General features: G+C 38.9%; 1 protein-coding gene and 1 long non-coding RNA gene across 3 annotated transcripts in view; one reads left to right on the top strand and one right to left on the bottom strand.

Annotated features, from left to right (window-relative positions):
* The window catches only part of LOC138152723 (zinc finger protein with KRAB and SCAN domains 4-like), a 29637-nt gene extending 10961 nt beyond the window's left edge, over window positions 1-18676 (bottom strand). The window contains exons 1-6 of one of the 2 annotated variants that reach the window (XM_069076832.1): window positions 18541-18676; window positions 17211-17701; window positions 16745-16895; window positions 15827-15909; window positions 14465-14588; window positions 11161-11790 (exon numbers count right to left, since the gene is read on the bottom strand). In XM_069076832.1, coding sequence (XP_068932933.1) covers window positions 11161-11790; window positions 14465-14588; window positions 15827-15909; window positions 16745-16895; window positions 17211-17633 — 1411 coding nt within the window. In that variant the 5' untranslated portion in view covers window positions 17634-17701; window positions 18541-18676. Of the gene's footprint in view, window positions 1-9251; window positions 11791-14464; window positions 14589-15826; window positions 15910-16744; window positions 16896-17210; window positions 17702-18540 lie in introns of those variants that run through there. The other variant, XM_069076831.1, reaches the window with a different exon arrangement.
* A 349-nt stretch (window positions 18677-19025) lies between these two features.
* Window positions 19026-22287, top strand: part of LOC138152724 (uncharacterized) — a 29491-nt gene continuing 26229 nt past the window's right edge. The window contains exon 1 of the long non-coding RNA XR_011166189.1: window positions 19026-19160. This is a non-coding gene — a long non-coding RNA (uncharacterized lncRNA). The remainder of the gene's footprint in view (window positions 19161-22287) is intronic.

The following is a 22287-nucleotide window of genomic DNA, read 5'->3' as shown; positions in this document are numbered from 1 at the left end:
AAGTCACTTTGCTAGGAAATACTATGAATATGACAAATAAATCCCTGACCTCAAAAAAAAAAAGAATAATTTGAATAGAGGTGATAGTTAACACTGGAAGTGAAAGATATTGACCATGGACATAGTATTGAGCAAGTAGAACCAAGGAGAGACCTATGGAAAATACTCAGATTAAGAAGCTGGAAAGTATGAGAAACCAGTGGTATAGTAGCAGTAGAGGTAGGAGAGCCAGGAATGTGATAACTACTAGAGAAAAGTATATCTGGAAGAAGTAGGAGAGCCAGGAATGTGATAACTACTAGAGAAAAGTATATCTGGAAGAAGGGAGAGGTCAATAGGATTGAAAGTTACAAAGAAGTAATAAAAAACATTAAGGTATGATGGCCATTAGAATTGTTGGTGTGTTTGATTGAAGGGATTGATACTCCACTGTCTCTCTAGTCTAAGGGGCTTCATTTACACTCCATTGTTAAGAAATTCTGGGACCATTGCTATGAAAACAATAAGAACTATTTAGAATGTCTTTTAGGTAGTCATTATCCAATTTTTATCATTCATTGAAGATTTTCAATCTTCTATATTATAACACGGGAACTTCTTTAACCTCCCTCTTTTTTGTTAGGGAAATCCCCACCCACCAACTTTTAGTGTCACAAAAAGGTTCTGCCTACAACATTTATAACTTTGAGGGAATGCTACAGCTAGTAAAAATTACATAACTATGCATACATAGGTTTGATTAGCAATGTGACTCCTCAATATGAGGAAAATTTGCACTATGGCTGGATGATATTTCCTAGGCCTCTTAGAAAGTACTCATGAGGAGAACTAAACTGTAAGTTGGTAGTAAGTAAAGGTAGATTTTAGCTTCTTTTGGTTTGAATGGCTTCATTTCACCCTTGCTGGTCTTTTCTTCAATTCAACAAATATTTCTTAAGTCTATTACAGCCGGGGCAGCTAGGTGGCACAGTGAATAGAGCACCAGCCCTGGAGTCAGGAGGACCTGAATTCAAATTCGGCCTCAGACACTTAACACAAAAACTAGCTGTGTGACCTTAACCCCAATTGCCCTCCAAAATAAAAAAGGCAAAAAAAAGTCTATTACAGTCAAGGCTCTCGGAAAAGTAGCAGATATTTTAAAAAAGGAAAAAAAAAACTTTACAACACATGATATCAAGGAGTTTACAGCCTAGCAGAGGAGTTAAGACATATTAAGTACAATAAAACATAATTAAGGTCATAAGAAATTCAAAGCTGGCGGGATAGTTTATTGCTTGAAGGAAGAGGTGGCACCCGAACTCAATCATGAAGGATTTAAACAAGTAGAGATTTGGGAGAAGTCTTTTTTTTTTTCCCCAACAAAAATCTTCAAGTCTATTGTGTGTTACCTACTGTAATAGGTTTTCTGGGGCACACAAAAAACACAATCCTGATTGAAGGACTAAGGTAGAAAAGACAGAATGAAACAATAAGAGATTTTTCAAAATATTATACAAATATGCAGGTATTTCCATCTAGGGAGATCAAGGAATACTTCGTAGAAGGAGGCAGCACTGTATTTGGGGCTTGAGGATGATTGGGCATTGGACAAGAAGACCTAAATAGGGGTAGGGTATAGGAGAAGGGCATCCCAGGAAAAGGGAACAGTGTGAACAAAGGGTCTTAGGATCCTAGATTTAGTGATAAAGAGTAAAGAGAGGTAGGAGAGGTCAGAAAGGTAGAAGTAGGAGAGTATTTTGTTTCTCTTTAAGCTATAATTCACTTATTTCATCTTTTATTCCCTTTAAAAGGACTACCACTGTAAGGGAGACTGCTGATAGTTTCTCCTTCAAAGGGCAATGGGTTCAAAGGATGATTTCTTTCTCTCTGAAAACTTAGCTCTAAGAAGATTTTCTGCTCTATTCTCAGACATTCCCTGGACATTAAGGTCTTTGCAAAAGGTTAAGAATCTCATGTCAAGATTTAAAGGTGAAGGAATGAAGATGGTGGAGTAGAAGCAGGACCTCCTCATGGCTCCAGCTTCCACCTTCCCCAATCCATGTAAAAGGGAACTCTAAACAAACTTTGGAGCTGCAGAACCCAGAAAATGACACAGAGAAACTAACCTCCCACTGAGGACAGCCGAGCAGGCTGGCAGGAATTGGCCAGGACAGTGCTCTGGGAGGCGAGCCCAGCTCCATTCTGAGGCTTTAGCCCCAGAGCGGGCCTGACCAGCTGCCAGCCAGAGGGACTCCAGATCAGCAGTAGCTGTGGCCTTTTTGAGATTTATCAACACATAGTTGCGGAGGACAAAGTGAGGTCAGTGCAGTCTGGAATTTGGGACCCAGTAAGTGGAAGTACATGGCTTTTGCCCCCGGGGCGAGAAGCTGCTGAAATGCCCAAAGCTAGCCAGCACCAGTGCCGTGTGGCAGCTTCAGCTCTGGGCCTGCAGAGTATAGGGGGACCAAGCACCAGTCTGAGAGGTAATTGCTCTTACTTTAACCTTCTTGGATCTGTATTGCAGTCTAGGGTGGAGGTTGTGGGGTGTATGTCCAGCTTGCCAGAGCATGTGAAAGCCTCAGAGAGGGCACCCATCTAATACCTCTGGAAGCTGAGAAAACCCCAGTGTCTGGGACGAAAGCTCCCCTGCCTGGTGGCAGAGTCCTACTGTGGCAAAAAGCCCCAAAGTCAAGTGACTGAGGGACTTGAACAGGCAAAGGAAACAAAGCAGACAGAAGATTCCAACATTAGACTCCTATTTGGGGGACAAAAAGAAGCAAAGCATGGAACAGGAGGAAGACAGTGAAGTCAGAACTCCTGCACCAAAAGCTTCAATGGAAAATACAAGCTGGTTACAAGCCATAGAGGACCTTAAGAAGCAGATAAGAGAAGTGGAGGAAAAATTGGGAAGAGAAATGAGAACAATGCAAGAAAATTATGAAATGAGAGTCAACAGCCTGAATAAGGAAAATTATACCTTAAAAAATAGACTAAATCAAATGGCAAAAGAGGCTCAAAAAGGCAATGAGGAGAAGAATGCCTTAAAAAGCCAAATTTGCCAGATGGAAAAAGAATCTCAAAAGCTCACTGAGGAGAATCATTGCTTCAGAATTAGATTGGGGCAAATGGAAGCTAATGACTTTATGAGAAATCAAGATGCTGTTAAACAGATCCAAACAAATGAAAGAATAGAAGGCAATGTGAAATATCTCATGGGAAAAACCACTGACTTGGAAAATAGATTCAGGAGAGATAATTTAAAAATTATTGGACTACCTGAAAGCCATGATCAAATAAGAACCTAGAAATCATCTTCCAGGAAGTTCTCAAAGAAAACTGCCCTGATATTTTAGAACCAAGTTGAAAGAATCCACAGATCACCTCCTTAAAAAGATCCCAAAAAGAAAACTCCTATGAATATTATAGCCAGGTTCTGGAGTTCCCAGATTAAGGAGAGAATATTACAAGCAGTCAGGAAGAAACAATTTGAATATTGTGGAAACACAATCAGGATAACCCAGGATCTGGCAGTTTCTACACTGAGGGATCAAAGGGCTTGGAATATGATATTCCGGAGGTCAAAGGAGCAGGGATTAAAACCAAGAATCACCTACCCAGCAAAATTGAGTACCATGTTTCAGGGGAAAATATGGTCATTCAGTGGAATAGAGGACTTTCAAGCATTTTTGCTGAAAAAGCCAGAGTTGTTGACATTCAGATACAAGAAGCAAGAGAAGCATGAGAAGGGAAAAGAAATCATAAGGAACTTATCAAAGTTGAACTATTAACATTCCTACATGGAAAAACAATAATTGTAGCTTATGAAACTTTTCTCAGTAATTGAAGGTAATAGAAATATATATATATATGATATATATGAGGTCATATGAATACATATGTGAATGTATGTATATATGTTTACAGATATACACAGAGGGCACAGGACCAATTTAACATAAAGGGATGATACTTAAAAGGTGAAATTAAGAGGTGAGAGAGGAATATAATGAGAGGAGATGGGGAGAGACAGAATGGGGTAAACTATCTCATATAGAAGAGGCAAGGGAAAAGGGTTGTAATGGAGGGGAAGAATAGGAAGGCAAAAGAGAACGGGTCAACCTTATTCCCATTGAATTTGGCTCGGGGAGGGAATGACATACACATTTTATAGGGTATCTCACCCTCCAGGAGAGTAGGGGGGGAAGGGGATGACAGGGGGGATGATGGAAGGGAGGGCAGGCTGGGGGGGAGGGAAGTTGGAAGCACCCACTTTTGAAAAGGGACGGGATCAAAGCAGAGAATAGAACAAGTGGGATAGGAGGGATGGAAATATAGTCAGTCTTTTACAATATATCTACTATGTTATTGTTGTGCATTAGCCACACATGTACAACCTATACTGAACTGCTTATCTTCCCAGTAAGGGTGGGTGACAAGGGAGGAAGGGAATTAATCTGGAATTCAAAGTTTTAAAATCACATATCATATATATACTATTATTAATAGTATTTTACATACAATTGGGAAATAAGATATACAGGCAATGGGGCATAGAGATCCACTGGAAAAGTCGAAAGGGATATGGGAGAAAATATGGGAAAGAGCAGATTGGAGGAGGGGATATCCTGTGGGACTGCTATTTGGGGGCAGTGGGTAGGGGAAAAACGGGGAGAAAATTTGTAACTCAAAATCTGGTGGAAATGAATGATGTAAATCAGAAGTTAATGAAGCATTAAAAAAATTTTTTTTTAAAAAGAATCTCATGTCAAAATTACAACTTCTCGTAATATACCTAAGCTATAGCCCAAAATTTTCTCTAGGAAAGAAATTCACTTACTATCCAAAATAGTTCAGAGGTGCTACAAGGATAATATTGTATTCTTATGTCCAGAAACTGTATGTTTAGTCCTTATCTGAAGAAATTAGGGAATTGAAAACCATGTTAACATTTATTGGATTTGCTTGCATAATAAACCCCTCTTCTTTTCTCATACTCTCTTATTTTTATTTTGGTTAATTTGGGGGTTTTTTTGGTTGTTGTTCTTTTTGTTTTGTTCAAGGCTGGCTCTCCCTATCTCACCCAGTATGGAAGTACAATGGGAGCTCATGGGCCTGATCCCATTACTTATTATCATTAGAGTTTTAATTTGCTTATTTTTGACTGGGCTGATTTGCCCCCCTTAGACAGCCTGGTAGTCTCTGGTAACTTCAGAGTATTGCCATATTCATACCAAACTAAAGGATGACATCCAATTGGCTTAGCACAATGTGTCTCAGAACTCAGAGCTCAAATAATCTACAGCCTCAGCTTTTCTAATAGTTGAGATTTTGGTACCTGCCATTAGCAGGAGCTTAATAAATGTTTATTGACTGAGCATACCCAGCTCATACTTACAAATGAGTTTTTGACAAAACTTATTGAGCAGCTACTATCTCTTAACATTGTGCTAGGGAGTACAGAAAAGACATGATTTATAATCAAAAGGAACTTATATAATGATGGAAATAAAGCACCTACACAAGAAATAGTAAAAATAAAATGAATGCAAGGCACAATATATGTGGCAGATGACAAGGTAGGAATTACCAACATACGTGGTTGAAGCTGTCTGTACCTGACATATTTTTGAATTCCAACCTCAAAACAGTAAGAGACTAAAAATTACAAAGCAATATGTTACCATGTATTGCTTTGTATGTTTTGTTCTTGTCACCAAAGAAAGATTCTATAGTCTGATTTTTTTCCTCTGTTTGCTCATTTTCCCAGCCAATTACTTGACTTTTGAGCTCTTTGCCAAGGTAGGACTCTGCTTCCATAGAGGAGAATGCTCTGTCCTAAATTTCTGGGTTTTTGCTCAGCTGTTGTCAGAGCTACTTCTAGACACCTGTAAATTTTAAGTTTTTCTAAGGTAATATGATCAAAGGAGAAGTGTTTACTCCTCTCCTGGCCTGTGGTCTGGTCTATAAGTGACCACAAGTACTCTTTTCTGCCTCAGAACTGTAAGGAGGGATTCTCTCTCCACAGCTGCCACAATCTCTGCCATGCCAGCACTCTTCCTCACCCCAGGAATGCCACCCAAGGCTGTGACCCATATCCAAGCAGGGCAAAGCAAGAGAATCCTGCCTTAGCACCAGCAAAGAGAACTCTGCAATTGCCCTCTGATCAGTCGCTTGATTTCCCCCATCATCTGTGGGCCTGGAGCTCTGGAAGCAGCTGCTGTTGCTGCTGCTGCTTCTGCACATGGTGCTACTGCTGTTGCTGCTGGCACTGCTGCCACCTCTGCTGCCCTAGGGCTGGGGTCAGACCACCCTCCACTCTCACCCAGGTCCAACAAAGTTTCTCCACTGACCTTTTACTTTGTCTTTGGCATTTGTAGATTGAGAAGTCTGAAAACCACCACAGCTGCCAGTGATTCAGTCCCCTGAGCCTGCTCTAGCTAGCACAGCCCATACGGGACTACAATCTGCTCCCAGTCCTTTGCAATAGACCTTTCCTGTCTTCAGCAGCTGGAGATGTGTTTCACTCTCATTTTGTGGGTTCTGTAGCTATCCAATTTTAGAGTCATTTTTTACAAGTATTTGGAGATGATTGGGGGAAGAACTCAAGCAAGTTCCTGTTTTAATCGGTCATCTTGGTTCTGCCCCCCATGTATTGCTTTGTAACTTTGAGTCTCTTATTGTTTTGATGTAACAATAGCTGGAATCTAGATGCCTAACACTTCTTACTTCCATTATCTCATTAAAGATCCGGAAGCTTTATTCAAGGAATATTTGTTGTTGTTGTTCAGTCATTTTCGTCATGTCTTGCTCTTTATGACCCCATTTGGGATTTTCTTGACAAAGATGGTGGAGTGGTTTGCCATTTCCTTCTCCAGATCATTTTACAGATGAAGAAACCAAGGCAAAACAGCGTTAAGTGACTTGCCCAGGATCACACATCCACCTGGATGCCCCAAGAAACATATAGAAAGTTGTTTATGCAATCATTAGAGAAGATAATCTTCAATGAAAGATAATCTTTATAAGTAAGAATTACTCGCTCAAGTTCCCTTGGTCCAGGTAGAAAAACCCAAAAGGTTGGAGGTGCCTGGAATGGGGAAGGAGGGAGGGAAGGAGGGAGGGAGAGAAGGAAGGAAGGAAGGAAGGAAGGAAGGAAGGAAGGAAGGAAGGAATCTGTCCTTTACTGATAACCAGAGGTCCAGATTTTTGAAACCAGCTTGAGTCACAAGTCACAAGTCATAGAAAAAAGCTAATTAGGTACAGACTAGCAAATGCTGAGTTATTCTCCTCTACCATAACCCCAGCTAAAATCTCCTGACTGCTTCTTTTAACTCTTTACTCTGACTTCATAGAAACAAGACTACAGGTTCAAAGTTTGCAGATCTTTAGATATCATCTATTCTACCCTCTGTCATTTACAAATAAGGAAAATGAGGACTAGAGAGGTTTACATAACTAGCCTAATATCACATAGGCAGTAAATAATATGGTTGGGATTCAAAGATAACAACTCTGAATTCAAATTATGTTATATAATGTCACCTTGGTATTCAAAAGTCCTCTACTAGGAGCTATAATATAAACCCCCAAAACAATGGCATTTCCATATTACAATAAGAAAATACAAAAAGTAATAACAGAATGGCAAAGTCCCATTTAAAATAATCACAAAATGTACAAAATACCTAGAAGTCAATCTACCAAATACCAAATACCTACCAATACCTCTATAGATACAACTATAAAATGCTACTCAAAGAAATGTAAAACTTAAATAATTAAAAGGCTATTCAGTACTCACGGCTAGGCTATACTAACATATTAAAGATGACAGTGCTACAGCAGTAATGTACAGACTCAGTGCCTATACCAGACCAGCCTGCCAAAGGGATACTCTGAAGAACTAGACAAAATAATAACAAAAATTTAGTTAGAGGAACCAAAGACCTAGAACATCAAGGGAAATGAGGGATATAACGGGAGTAAGGGAAGAATAGCACTTGAAAACATCAATCTACATCACAAAGCAGAAATCATCAAAAGCATTTTGTACTGGTTAAAAAATAGAAAACTAGATCAATGGAAGAGACTATACAAAGAAGAGTCAGAAATAATTGAACTCAGTAACCCAGTGTTCACAAAACTTGAAAACATAAATTACCTAGGAAAGAATGTCTTACTTGATGAGAACTACTGGAAAAACTGGAAGTACTGGCAGAAATTTATACCAACATATTACATCACATACCACAAAAAGGTAAAAACATGACTTGAATGTTAAATATCATACTTTAAAAAAATCAGAAGAGAAACAAATCATGTATCTTTCTTAACCAAACAAGGTAGAAAGGTGATTATAAAAGATAGATAATTTCAAATTGCACACATTTGAAACTTTTTCATAAAACAAATAAACATAATCAGGATAAGAAGGGAAGCAGTTAACTGGGGGAAAAATCTGAATCAAATATCTTGGGTGTGAGTATAACAGGCAAAATATGTAGAAAATTAACACAAATATATGACAGAAAGCGATTCTCCAAAATTTTGGAGGCCAAAAGATATGAAAAAAAGAAAAATTGCAAACTCTTAACAATCATGTGAAAGAATACCCTCAAATTTCTAATGTTAAGAGAAAAGCAAATCTAAATAATCCTGAAATCCCTTCCCCTCATACCCAGGAGATTGAAAAAAATGATAAAAAATAAGAATCGCTAGTACTGGAGTGGATGTGGAAATACAGGCACAGAAATACATTTTTTTTTTTTTTTTTGGTGAAGCTGGGAATTGTAACTATTCTGGAAAGCAGCTTGGAATTCTGTGAAAAAAGTGACGACTATGTTCATACCTTCTGACTCAGAGATTCCACTTCCCAAGAAGGTCAATGATAAAAATAAAGGCCCCACAAATACCAAAATATTTAAAGCAACACCTTTTGTGGTAGCAAATAACTGGTAACAAAGTAGATGTCCATTAAATTGGACTAAAGGAGTTTAGGTACACAAATGCAACAGAATATTTCTATGCTATAAGAAATTATCAATATGATGGATACTGAGAAGCATGACAAGACTGTAGGGACTGATGAAAAGTGAAACAAAACCAGGAAAACATTCATAAGGACTATAACAATACAAAATAGAAACAAAACAAAACAACCGAAAATGATAAAAATTGGTCCCAAAGAGGAGATAGAAGAAGACACAGGAGTGGGGGTTACCCATATGACTATTACAAATAATATCAGATTTTTCAATGTCAAATTGCCTAAATTTTTCTTCTTTTTAAAAATTCTTTATTATAAGGTATAGCATTCTGGGAGGGAATGGTTGAAGGGATACAATACAATGTAAAAACAAAGAATATCAACAAAAATTTATTTTTAAAAACTGAACTATAAAAACCAAACCTATTTCCTTTTGGGGGAAGGAGACACAGGGTCACTAATCTAGATCAGGAAAACACCATAGAAGAGCAAAACATTTAACTCTCATGATATTCTTATTTTGTATCATAGACCCCTTTTGAAGTCTGGTGATCCCTTTTCAGAAAAATGTTTTTAAATGCATGAATAAAATATATAGTATTAAAAAAACCATGCTGAAATAGTTATTAATTTTTTTTTAAGTTCAGAGACCCCAAGTTAAGAACTTATTGAAAAAGTTTCTGATGGTAAGCCCCAGGAATTTGTGCTTGGTCCTGAGTTATTTAATATGTGTGTCGGTGACTTGAAGAAAAGATTAGCTGGAATGCAAAACAGAAAGTGTGCTGGATATGCCGTCAGAAGAATTCTGTTCTGTTCAAATACCAATTCGCTACTTACTACCTGTGTGACGTGGAACGTTATCTCTGAGTCTGTTTTTTCATTTATAAAAAGAGAGGGTTTGACTAACTGACCTCTAATGTCTCTTCTAGATCTAATGAATGCCTATCAGATTAGCAGATAAAGAAAAGATGGGAGAGATTGCTAACACACTGATGTACAAGTTAGGATTCCAACAAACATTGACAGATTCTACATTTGGCCAATTCTAATGAGATGAAGAACAGTTGGAATAAATGTGAAGTCTTACACTGGTTTCAAAAATCAGTTTCACAAGTACAAGATTGGGAAGGCATTGCTAGTTTTGTGTAAAAAAAAAGATCTGGAGGATATGGTGGGTTTCAAGTTCGATGAGACAATTTAATAAACATTAACATAATCTTAGGGCTACAATTAGAAAGGCATAGAGTCCAGAGAGGAGGCGATCCTACTGTACTCTGCCTTTGTTAAATCACATCTGACATATTGTGCTCAGTCATGGGTACCATATTTTAGGAAATTCATTCATAAGCTAGAGCAGGACTGGGGAACCTGCAGCCTCTCTACATAAGTGTGGTCCTTTGAGTAAATCCAAACTTCAAAGAACAAATCCTTTTATTAAGGGTATTTTTTCTGTGAAGTTTGGAGTCAGTCAAAGGGCCACACCTGAGAATCTAGAAGGCCACATGTCACCTCGAGGTTGCAGGTTCCCTACCCCTGAGCTAGAGTGTCAAGAGGGCAACCAAGATGGTGAAGATTATTTCACATGAGGGTTATCTGAAAAAATTTGGGATTTAGTCTTGAGAAGAAAAGATACAACTTTCTAAGTATCTGAAAAGTTTTTTCATGGAAAAGGAATCAAATTTGTTCTATTTGGTCCACAAGCATAATTGTGAGTAGGAGTTGCAAAGAGGTGGATCTTAGCCTTAGTGAAGGAAGAAATTCCTGATAATTAGAGCTATCCAAAAGTGGACTAAGGAGTTAGTCAATTCTCATCACCTGAAATCTTTAAGCAAAATTTGGATGGCCATTGGTCAGGTATTTTGTAGAAGAGATTTTTGTTCAAGTATATGGCCTCTGAGGTCCTTTGAATTTTGATTCTATAATTACAGATACTCTGAGGTAGCATTTCAAAATACTTCACTAAGCTTGTTACACTGATAGAGGCTTTTGTCTATTGTGGCTTCTTTGATATTTAATAAGGTAGGAATTCTGATTAAAAGCTCTTCCACACTCATTATACTAAGGTTTTTCCCCTGCATGGATTCTCTGATGTTCAACAAAACCTGTGATCCCAGCAAAATTTTTCTCACATGCCAAACATTTATATAGTTCTTGTCCTTCAAGATTTCCCCATTGTGTTTCCACCTCTTCCTTACCTTCACAGGCCTCCCTATGCTCAGGATCATGAAAAAATCTGTTACCAATGTGTATTCTCTGATGTCTAAGAAGATGTGAATTCCGCCTGAAAGCTTTTCCACATTTACTACATTGATAAGGTTTCTCCCCAGTATGGATTCTGTGATGTTCAAGAAGACTGCAGCTCTGACTGAAAGTTTTCCCACAGTCATCACATTCATAGGGTTTCTCCCCTGTGTGGATTCTCTGATGTTTAATAAGATCTGAGCTGTGACTGAAGGCTTTCCCACATTCTTCACACTCATAAGGCTTTTCTCCAGTGTGGATTCTCTGGTGTATAACAAGGGCTGAACTCCCAATGAAGGCTTTCCCACATGCATCACACTCATAAGGTTTTTCACCAGTGTGGATTCTCCTGTGCTTACTTAAACCTGAACTTTGAGCAAAACACTTCCCACACTCATCACACTTATACTGTCTTCTTCTAGTAGTGTTTCTCTGTTTTTTTTCTAACCTGCTTTCTTGTTCACAAGACTCTTTACTCTCTAGATCCCCGGGAACTTCTCTACCAAGTTGGCAAGATGGGTGCAATTCCTCAGGAAGTTCTGGTTTTTGAACCATTTCTCTGATATCCATCCTTAGTTCACCATCTGAAACAATAAATATGTCATCAAATGTCAATATGGCATGCCAGTGGCAATGTTGTACAGAAGTAAGAGCCTTAGTCTTGAACTGGGTTTGCATTACATCTTTGCCACTTGATTTCTATGTTACTCTTCCTAAGCCTCAAGTTCCTTCACACATAAAATGAGGACAATAATACTTATACTACCTAATATTTATACTACCCTTCATAGAATCTTGTAAAAGTATTTTATAAATATGAACTGTGGGACTAGAATGTGAAATAAATGTGAGCTACTATAATAAGAAAAAAATCTGTGGGAGAGTGAAGAATATAGATCTTTAATATTTACTAAGAATACACAGCTTGTATCTTCCTGTATCATTCCATCTTGAGGCTGATGATGTAACTGAAAGACTAAACAGAATACCAGATAAGAAGTTTAGGTATGACAGTGGCTAGTCAACTATAAAAAACATTACACACTATGCAAAGTAATAGGGAATGGAGATCCCAGAAGGAAAAGCCCATGCAAAGAATAAATATGGAGAGCTAATAAGGATTACAGAAAGATAGTGCTCTCCTTCTCTAGATCATCCATCCCTGTCTTGTCCCTATATGTAGTTAGTGCTTTCACCTAGGCCCTCTCCTCTCATTAGCTTCCATGAGTTCAATTACCTGCATATATAGATGACTCCCAATATGTGTGAAGGAACTTGAGGCTTAGGAAGCGTAACATATCTAGTCCTAGTCTTTCTCCTTTATTCTAGCACCTCATTATCAAATGCCTATTGGATATCTCTAAACAAATGTCTTGTAAACATCCTAACCTCAATATGTCCAAAATAGAAATCATCTTTCCCTCACAGATACTCTCTACTCCTTCCTAATTTCCCCTTTTCTGCTAAAGGCACCACCATCCTCCAACATACACACCATAGCACACCAACATACCACACCCACCATTGCACATTTGCTGTGTCTTGTAAATCCTAACTTTGCATCTATCTTCTTCTCTCCATTCATATAGCCATCACCCTAGTTCAGGAGTTCATCATTTATAACCTAAACCAGAGGTATCAAACACACAGCACAGTCCACCAGATTAAAATGTAACTGGGAAATATTTAGAAAAATAAATAAAAATACAATAGAATATAATGTTAATATGTGGTTTTCTAAGTCAATATGCAGACTGCAGGGAACCTTATGTATGGTTTACAGGACCTCATTTATATATATATATATATATATATATATATATATATATATATATATATTTTTTTTTTTTTTTTAAAGCAATCAGGGTTAAGTAACTTGCTCAAGGTTACACGGCCAGTTATTATTTCTGGGTGTGGTGCTGAGTATCTGAGGCCGGATTTGATCCAGGTCATCCCGACACTAGAGCCAGTGCTCTTACTCGCTGAGCCACCTGGCCGCCCCTAAGCAACTGAGGTTAAGTAACTTGCTCAAGGTTACATGGCCAGGTATTTCTGGGTGGGTGCTAAGTGTCTGAGCCCGGGATTCGATCTCCAGGTCTTCTCAACACTGGAGCCGGAGCTCTTACTCGTTGTGCTACCTGGCCGCCCCAATGGACCTCATTTATATTTGAGTTTGACACCACTGGCCAAGACCACTGAAATAATCTGACAGACCACTTACTAGCTCCAATCTCTTTCCCCTCCAATCTATTCTCTATACAGCTGCAAAATTAATATCCCTAAATAATAGGTCTGACCATTCTACATCCTCTGCTGAAGTTCAATTTGCCCCTCCAATAAAATATAAACTCTTTGTCTTTCACAATCTTGCTCTAGCCTAGATTACTCTCTTTCATGCACTCTATGTTCTAATCCAATAATTTATGGCTCCCCACACATGGTACTGTACCTCTTAGTGTCTTCGTACAAGCTGTTTCCCATACCTATGATGTATTTTTATGTCCATCTTCACTTTATATAATCCCTAGCTTCATTCAAGGTTCAGCTCAAGTGAAATCTATGCTAATCATCCCTTAATTTCTAGTGTCTTACACCTTGGGAATTGTTCTATTTGGCTTGTGTATATTTATATATATTTTTCTATGTATATGTTGTTTCCCCTCAATAGATTGTAAACTTAAAGGCAGAGACTATTTTGTTTCTCTCTCTGAATCCTTAACACCAAGCACTGTGCCAGACAGATAGTCAATGATTAATAATGATTAATAAATGTTCATTCAATGAATGAAAGAAAAAGGTAACTTTCTTCTAACATTGAAAAAAGAACAGCAAAGATGGGGATTCAGGCAACACATAAGAAAATTGTGCATTTCTGACTTTGTGAAGGTCTGCATCTGACACAAGCAAGTTGTTGTCAGTTTCTACAAAAGTGAAACAATGGTAAAAAAAAATTCTGGACTAGATGCAGGAGACCTAGATTCTAATTCTAGCTCTGCCACTAATGCCACTATGATCATGACAAAGGCATTTAACCTTATGCACTTAGATTAAATTATCTTTTTTTTCTAAAGGTTTTTGCTAAGGTTTTTATCTAAAATGCTATGCTTTGAAGGTATCATCTCAAATCTCTCCTTATGTAGAAGTCCCTACAAGTGAGAGATTCATAATTTAACTCATAAAAGGCCCCCACAGCTTCTAACAACATTGCAAGTCAAGAAACAATATCTAAATAAAAACTAATTCTCCATAAGCTCTTACCCAAAAAGACCATGTACCCCAAATTCTTTTGACTGCCACTTCTGACTGTCATTTCAGATGGCTCCAGCTGCCCCCACTCATCAGGGGTTAGAGACAAAGCTTTATCTTCCATCTTCAGCAGCCCCTAAAACAAAAGGAAATCTCCACTCAATTTCTACTGTTCCATTGCTGATAATCTACTGAGAATGCTATGAAGGAAAATGAGCTTAGAAATAAAGCTACAAGTAGTTTACCAAAGATCAGAATAATCATCTTTATCAAGAAAACAAAATCAATAGTCTTTAAAGGAAGGGAATGAGTAAGACATGATCTCATCACAAAGAGTAAATATCTAGAACGAGAATTTCCATCTACACAATGAGATAATATGCAGAGGATTCAGAAAACAAAGTACTGTACTGATAAGAACTGTGGAGATCTCAAGAAGGGCAAAGAAAACCAGATAAACAAACAGAAACAGACCCAAAACTTTAAGAATTTAACATAGAAAATGCCATAGAACTAATAATAGTCCAGGGAAGATGGAAAAGATCAACTATGAAGATAAAGGTAGAAATGTGGACAAAAGGGAAAATAACCTTGTGCAACTCAGAATTTAAAGGATATATAAAAGATATTTGCTCAACTGAGTATTTTTAAGGCTAGTATTGTTGTTATTATTTGGTCTTTTTTTTTTTATCATATCTGTCTCTTAATTACCCCATTTGGAGTTTTCTTGGCAAAGATATTGAAGTTGTTTGCCATTTCCTTCTCCAGATCATTTTACAGATGAGGAAACTGAAGTAAAACAGGGTTAATTGACTTGCCTAGGTATCACACAGCTAGTAAGTATCTGAGGCCAGATTTTAACTCAGGAAGATGGGCCTTCCTGTCTCCAGTTCTGGCACTCTCCACAGCACCACCCAGAAGCCCAAGGCTAATATAGGTATAAAAGAAAAGAAAAAAAAGAGAAAGATATTTAATTAGGCAAAACAATTTGGTTTAGAGTTTAAGAAAGATAGTGATTGGGATGACTAGGTGGCACAGTGAGTAGAGCACCAGCTCTGGAGTCAGGAGGACTTGAGTTCAAATCCGGCCTCACACACTTAACACTTACTAGCTGTGTGACCTCAGGCAATCACTTAACCCCAACTGCTCTGCCCTTCCCTCTCCAAAAAGAAAAAAAAAATAACGATAGTGATTAAGAAGTTTAAGAATCTATAGTTTAAATCTGAGTGGGTCTTACATCAGGTCCAAAGAACTTAGGCTAAGTTTCCCTGTAGGAAGTTTACTGAACAAGTTCTAGAATAAAGGGAGAAGACAAGACCATAATTAGGCAGCAGCCCTGAGGTCTCTGTGAGGACATCTGAGACTGCAGCTCACCTGAAGCCTTGGAGCGGGAAGCACAACTGCTGTTTCCAAGTCTCTATAGCTCTCTTTTGGGAAGCAGGCAGGAACTTGGAGAGCTATGAAAAAAGAAGAGTCTTGATTGAGACCAGGTCTGCCATGTAGCCTCCTCTCATTGTGGAAACAGAAATCCTTAATCTATACATTAAATATCTATATCCATGTGGTATGTTCAAAATTGTAGAATATACCCCCAAAAGCCTGATTTCTATTCCTGTAATTCTTAAGGCCTAAAACAAATATTTCAAAATATTTCACTTACTTTATCTACATTATACATCTAGTGTGTGGCACCACAGGTGCTTTCTAGAAGTAGCCTTAAGGATAGTGTGGAATATGGGGAAGGAAATAGGAAAAAAGGAAGACACTTCCAGGTTGCTGCCACATAATAACCACAGACATGCAATAACAGATAATAATAATAGTAATATGCAATAATCAGATTATACCATAAGTACCTTATGGAAGCAACTATCCTAGAATGTTGCTTTTTTAGGGAGTCTCTTCAACTATGGGAGAAAGAAGGAGTGTTTTTACTACAGGCCACATGGAAAAGACATCCAATGATTTCTGCACTGAGCATAAGAGGTTAGTTAGGTTAACTTCATGGTTGTCAAACTGCACATTCAGGACTAACAGAAAATTCTGACCAACATTATCCACCTCATAATTCATGTACTATTTTATTACTGAGACTTATAAAAGAATAATTGTTTTAAATATCACTACCATCTCAGTGTATATAGTAAATCTCTAAAAGACACTCAAAGTAAATTGAAAATGACTTTAAAAAACTGTATTTGTGATTGTCTCTGTTACTCTATTAAGAATCTCTTGATCAAAGGGGCACTTCTTTTCAGTTTTGGGGAGACCTCAGAGGACCCTAACACTCACCTCTCTCTTGGAGGGAGTGGAGTTCCTGAGATTCACACTTAAGTTTGGTCTCTATAGGCTGGAGTTGTATACTCCACTGGGATTCCTGGGCTGAGCTCAGAGTTGTCATCTTGTTCCAGAGCCCTTCCTTTCCCTGTATACTGGCTGGGACCTGAAGGCAAGCAATTAGGTACATTTTTGCTTCTGAGAGAATCACTGTGAGACTTAGAAATAACACCCCAGGAATAAACAACACTGGCATAAAATAAGACAATAAGAGACAGTCTCAGGGACACAATTCATTATAATTGTAATACAAACATAACCATAACAAGTTTTTCTCAACCACTAAACTCATATCCCACCCATTCAGGTTTTGAAATTACCCCTTTAACCTGTCTTACTCTCCCAGAGGTCTGATATATAACTAAATTAGTATAAACTAGTAGAGTACCACTTTTATTAACAAATCACCTTTCCTTCTTACCTGCTGTCCTGATTCATCAAATTCTTTTTCCAAATCTTCCAACAGGCTCACTGCCTCCTCTCCAGTCTCTGGATGATGATTCAGAACCCAGGACTGGAGCTCTTCAGGTAGGATACTCAGGAATTGTTCCAGCACCAGCATTTCCAGGATCTGTTCTTTTGTACAACTTTCTGGCCTCAGCCACTGGCAGCAAAGGTCCCTGAGCTCACTCAGAGCCTCCCGAGGTCCAGGGGTATCCTGGTAGCAAAAATTCCTGAAGCGATGCCTAGACATCTCCCAGCTGGAGGGACTGCTTCTGTGTAGACCAGATTTTCCTACATAGCTGTGTTCTTCCTCTTCTTCCCTCTTCACTGCCAGAAGTCCTAACTGTTCCTTAGGAGCCTGGTTGTTCAAGGCTGCAGCATCCCTCGATCCTGTAGTCATTCTGAGTTGGAATAGTTCCCCTAATGGGTACTCACTCCAGCTGGGGTTTTTGCTTTCTCAAGGAATTCCTGAAGGATGAGAAATCGTTATAGATTCATGAAAAAGTCTGCTAAAAGCTACTTTGTGTACATGTTAATGGAGGGTCAGTCAGCAATAAGGAATCACTTGAAAGTTGCATTCCAATTGAGAAAGATAACAGGAAATATGATACAAACTTAAGGAGGAATAACACTGAATGAGTGACTGAATGAATGATGGCACCTTTGTTATAATTATGTTAAGAACAAGGCGAAGTGAAGCTGGATCCTGACAAAGAAGCTTTAGGTTAAAACAAACAGACGCTGTCATAGTGAAATTGTTCAACCTGTGATGCATGGTATGAATCCAAGAGTTGTTTTTAACAGTGTCTGGGATAAGGATAGAGGAGAAAGTCAATCTATATAAAGCATGAACCCGAAACGTTGCTTTACATGCTTAAGGTCAGGGATAAGTAAAAAAAAAAAAAAAGTTTTAGAAAAAAGTTGTCCAGTCTCTATAAAAGGTGAGCTTTGAAATGTATCTAAACTGGACACCACTTTAGGGTAGTTCTTGTGTTTTACATACACCTAAAATCATTTATGAGTAGTAATGTAAGTCATTTGCTCTGCTACAAAATGAGTAAGTGCAAGCCAGTAAGTACTTTGTATGGAGAGTTTAGATCCAAGAGTGATTTGGCCAAAGGCTTTATGTCTTATTAACCAGTTTCCATTGTATTGTAACCCCAAGAAAACTAATGGAGAAAATAAGGAAGAAAGATTTAGCCAGAGCAAGAGAGAGCTAAAGGAAACGTTAATGAGAAAACAGCTGTAGTTTTTTTTTTTTTTTTAACTATTTTCTGAGGAGCCCCGAGGTGTCACAAAAGGTGCACCTGCTTTGGGTCGCAGGTCGCCAGCAACGCCCTGGAGCTTCCTTCGGCTCCTCCACTGATGCAGAAAGATGGAGTCCTTCCAGTCCGAAGTCGCTTCCCCAGACAAGGTATCGTAGCCGGTCCCAGTTACAAGGTATCGTAGCCGGTCCCAGTTACAAGGTATCGTAGCTGGGCCCAGTTACAAGGTATCGTAGCTGGGCCCAGTTCCTTAGGAGGCGCAGGTGAGAGAAGACAACTGAGGGAGGCAGGGAGCGCCAGCGACCCCTCCCACCAAAGCGCCTCTGTGTGACGACAAAGCTTCTTCCTCCCCAGGGTCCGAGCTTCTTTTCTCTTTCCTTCTTCCGACGCTGGTCCTTCCCTCGATGGGTCTCTATACGGAGTCTGGGGCTGGCTGTAGCGAGGGGAAGCCGCATAGACCTAGTCCCTGAACCCCCGGGGTGTATTTCCCTCCCGCCCCGCTCACCTGGAGAGCCTGAGGCTGACCTGTGCAACCGTGAAGGATGAAGCAAACCGCGGCCAAAACCGAAGAAACCCACACGCGGAACTCCTGGAGCGGGATCAGCGGAGCCAAAGCAAGGGAACCACAGGCACTTCCGGGCCGCGCTAGCACCTCTGTCTCGGTGATTTTCTCTCATTCTTGACCTCAAAATTAACCCGTGAGGGCATAGAAAATGTCCCCGATTCAGGAATGTGTTGGAATTCGATCCCCCTTGCTAGTGAGAGGCAGTTGTTGAAATTTTTAACGTGAGAATTTACACCTCGGGAAAGGTGCAAATACTCAGGATTTGATTTATTGTTTTGTCGATTGTCTAGACTTAACGAAAATTATGGAGAAAAATGTGTTAATAATGCAGATTAAACTTAGAACAATGCCTTCCGTACTTTTTATTTTTTTCCGGAGAAGTTGTTAAACATTTCTACCAGTACACCCCATAGTCAACTGCTAGATCGAAGGTTGTGAGATGTGTGGGAGGAATTTTAGATACCTTAGTCTGTAAGTGACAATAATTTCAGTGAAGACTTTTAATTTTAGTCATGCAAATCTCCAGTGATTAGCTGAAACAATCATCCCTTAGCCACTGGTGATAGCAAAAGATGTTGAAAAAAAAATACAACAGGTTTACTACAGTACATGAAGACAGGAACAGATCATCTGTGTGTTCCTTTCTTATAGCTTCTGAACCCTCCTTTAGAATCAGAGGACCTAGATTCAAATTCTGGCTCTGATATTTTTACTACCTGTGTATCTGTGGAAGAGTCACTTAACCTCCTTATGCCTCAATTGTCTCAAATGCTACTGGTTTTTAGATGAAGTAGCTATGATGTAGCAGAGGAAAGTGTTATGGTCAGAGTTCATAGTAAGGGTGGAGATATTGCAACCTGAGATTTAAAGTTATCCAGTTTTATTGGGGTGGGCCATCAATGGATGACTGGAAGAGTAGAAAATGGGAAATGAAGAGGGCCCCATCAACTGGCAGGAATGGGGCCCCAGCAAAGAATAAGGCAAAGAAAAAGGATTGAGCAGGAAATTTCAATTAAAGGGAGATTGTAAGGAATGTCGTAAATCTGGGAAGGGAAGATAGTGTTGTTCGGTTTTCAGTTCTGTCCAATCTTCATGACTCCTTTTTGGGGAGTTTTCTTGGCAAAGATGCTGGAATGGTTTGCCATTTCCTTCTCCAGCTCATTTTACAGATGAAGAAACTGAGGCAAACAGGGTTAAGTAACTTGCCCAGGGTCACACAGCTAGTAAATGTCTAAGGCCAGGTTTGAATTCAGGTCTTTCTGACTCCAACCCAGCATCCTATCCAGTATTCCACCTAGCTGCCCCTAAGATAGGGTAGAGATGTCCATGATGGTAGAAAAGAAAGATTAGGGTAAATAGGAACATGATAGCTAAAGATTTGGAGACTGTAAGAAAGATGAATGAAGAAAGATCGAAAAGAAATGGGATTATAAGTATAATATCTAGGGCTTTTTTCACATGTGTGACCCCTTGAATAACTTAACCCACATTCAAGATTTTGGTGAGTGAAGTCTGTTTTCACTACCTTGTTTACTTTTTCCTCTAGTCACCCAAAGGACACATGTAGTTCAAAGAAACATCATTGTAAGATTTGCCATAAAACATTCCTGTTAGGAGCAAGTCTATTTCAGGCCACTATCCTTTAGTTCAAGTTCAATGTTGGAACTAAAAGAAGTACTCATTCAATAGTTAACAAATTGAGTTTTGCTGTCATAATATAGAAAGGGATCTTCAACGAGGATACAGTCCTCTTCACCTCTATATAGAAAAAATCTAGTCAGCATGGCAGAGTATGGTAACAGCAATCTTAATACCTCATAAGTCTAAAAGCCCCTAAATTTTCTGACCTTAGGTGACCAGGAAGTCATATCTATATGACCATAAGCTGCATGAGGCTGCAGCTTGAGCTTGGTCTACTGGCAATTCTTGTGATAGTTTTGTCATCTTTCAGGGAAAAACTAGCCTAACCTATAATGAGTGGAGTAGGGCATAAGAGGGAACCTTTGGTATACAGTGGTCCTAGTCACAGTTTGCCTCACAAAAACCAGACAGATTGCCCACAATCCAAGATTAGGCCTTTTCTTTTTCACTCCTATGTATAGAGAGGAAGCAAAATCTTTTGTTAGAGAGTTAAAATACAATATTCTTAGATGCTCCCAAAATGTTTTCTGGATGCATATGAATTGGATTCAAAGCAAAAAGTAAGCTAAGGAGGCTATTTTTGTATCTACCTAGTCCCTATTCCTGTCTATGAGGAAAAAAGCATTTAAGTGCTTGGTATATATCAAGCACTGTGCTAAATGCTGAGGAGACAAAAAAAAAGTAAAGAAGTTCAGCCAGTCCCTGCTCTAAAGGAGTTTACATTCTAATGGAGAAACACTTTAGTCCAAAAAATTAAAGGGATGATGTAATGCCAAGCAAAGGCAATTTCCCAAGGTTCAGAATACCAGCATAGGTGCTCTCCATTTTATTCAGTGAAAAATTAAGAACAGAGAAGATCAAAATATGACATCATTCAAAATACAGCATTTACTAAGTGTGATTCAATAATCTCCAAGTACTACCCCACCCCTGGACATTACATTCATTTAATCAATCACAAAGTCCCTCTTCTAAATACTCTCCACCCTTAGACTGTACATTCATTTAGTCCATCACAAAGCCCCTGTTCTCAAATGGAGATTAGTTTCCAATCTTAAGTAAAGTACATTCATTTTTTCAATCACAGAGCACAAAAAGGTCAAAAGTTCCCCACCCTTGGATCACAATTGAATCTACCCCAGAGTTACAACAAGCTTAAGCACATTAATACCCAAATGGAGGTCTTTTCTTCATCTTGACACTAGACAAGTTCTCAGCAATCTTTGTTCCTGGGGAGACAAAGCTTAGCAAGGCCACAAGATACATTGTCAGTGTCTTCATTAATTCACTCTCTGCAGAACAGTCCTAGGACCCCTGAAAACATTAGCAAAACCCCCTTCCAGGATTTCTGTAAACATACAACAAGAAAATCCTTCTTCAGGGCTTCTGAACCAACAGCAAGGTTCTAACACCTCTGCAACAACAGCACTATCCTTCCTTCACCAGTGGACAGTATTCACTCTCTGTCTGCAGAACAGTCTCAGTAGCTCTGAACCAACAGAAAGGTTCCCAGACCCCTGCAACAACAACACTGTCCTTCACCAGTGGACAGTATTCACTCTCTGTCTGCAGAACAGTCTCAG

This window comes from Petaurus breviceps, unplaced genomic scaffold (genome assembly GCF_028583685.1).
Source record: "Petaurus breviceps papuanus isolate PSGF00001 unplaced genomic scaffold, PetGlider_PUasm1.0 90925, whole genome shotgun sequence".
Taxonomy (NCBI): Eukaryota; Metazoa; Chordata; class Mammalia; order Diprotodontia; family Petauridae; genus Petaurus; species Petaurus breviceps.
The sequence above is the reverse complement of the archived record's forward strand: the minus strand, read 5'-3'. Positions and strand labels throughout refer to the sequence as shown.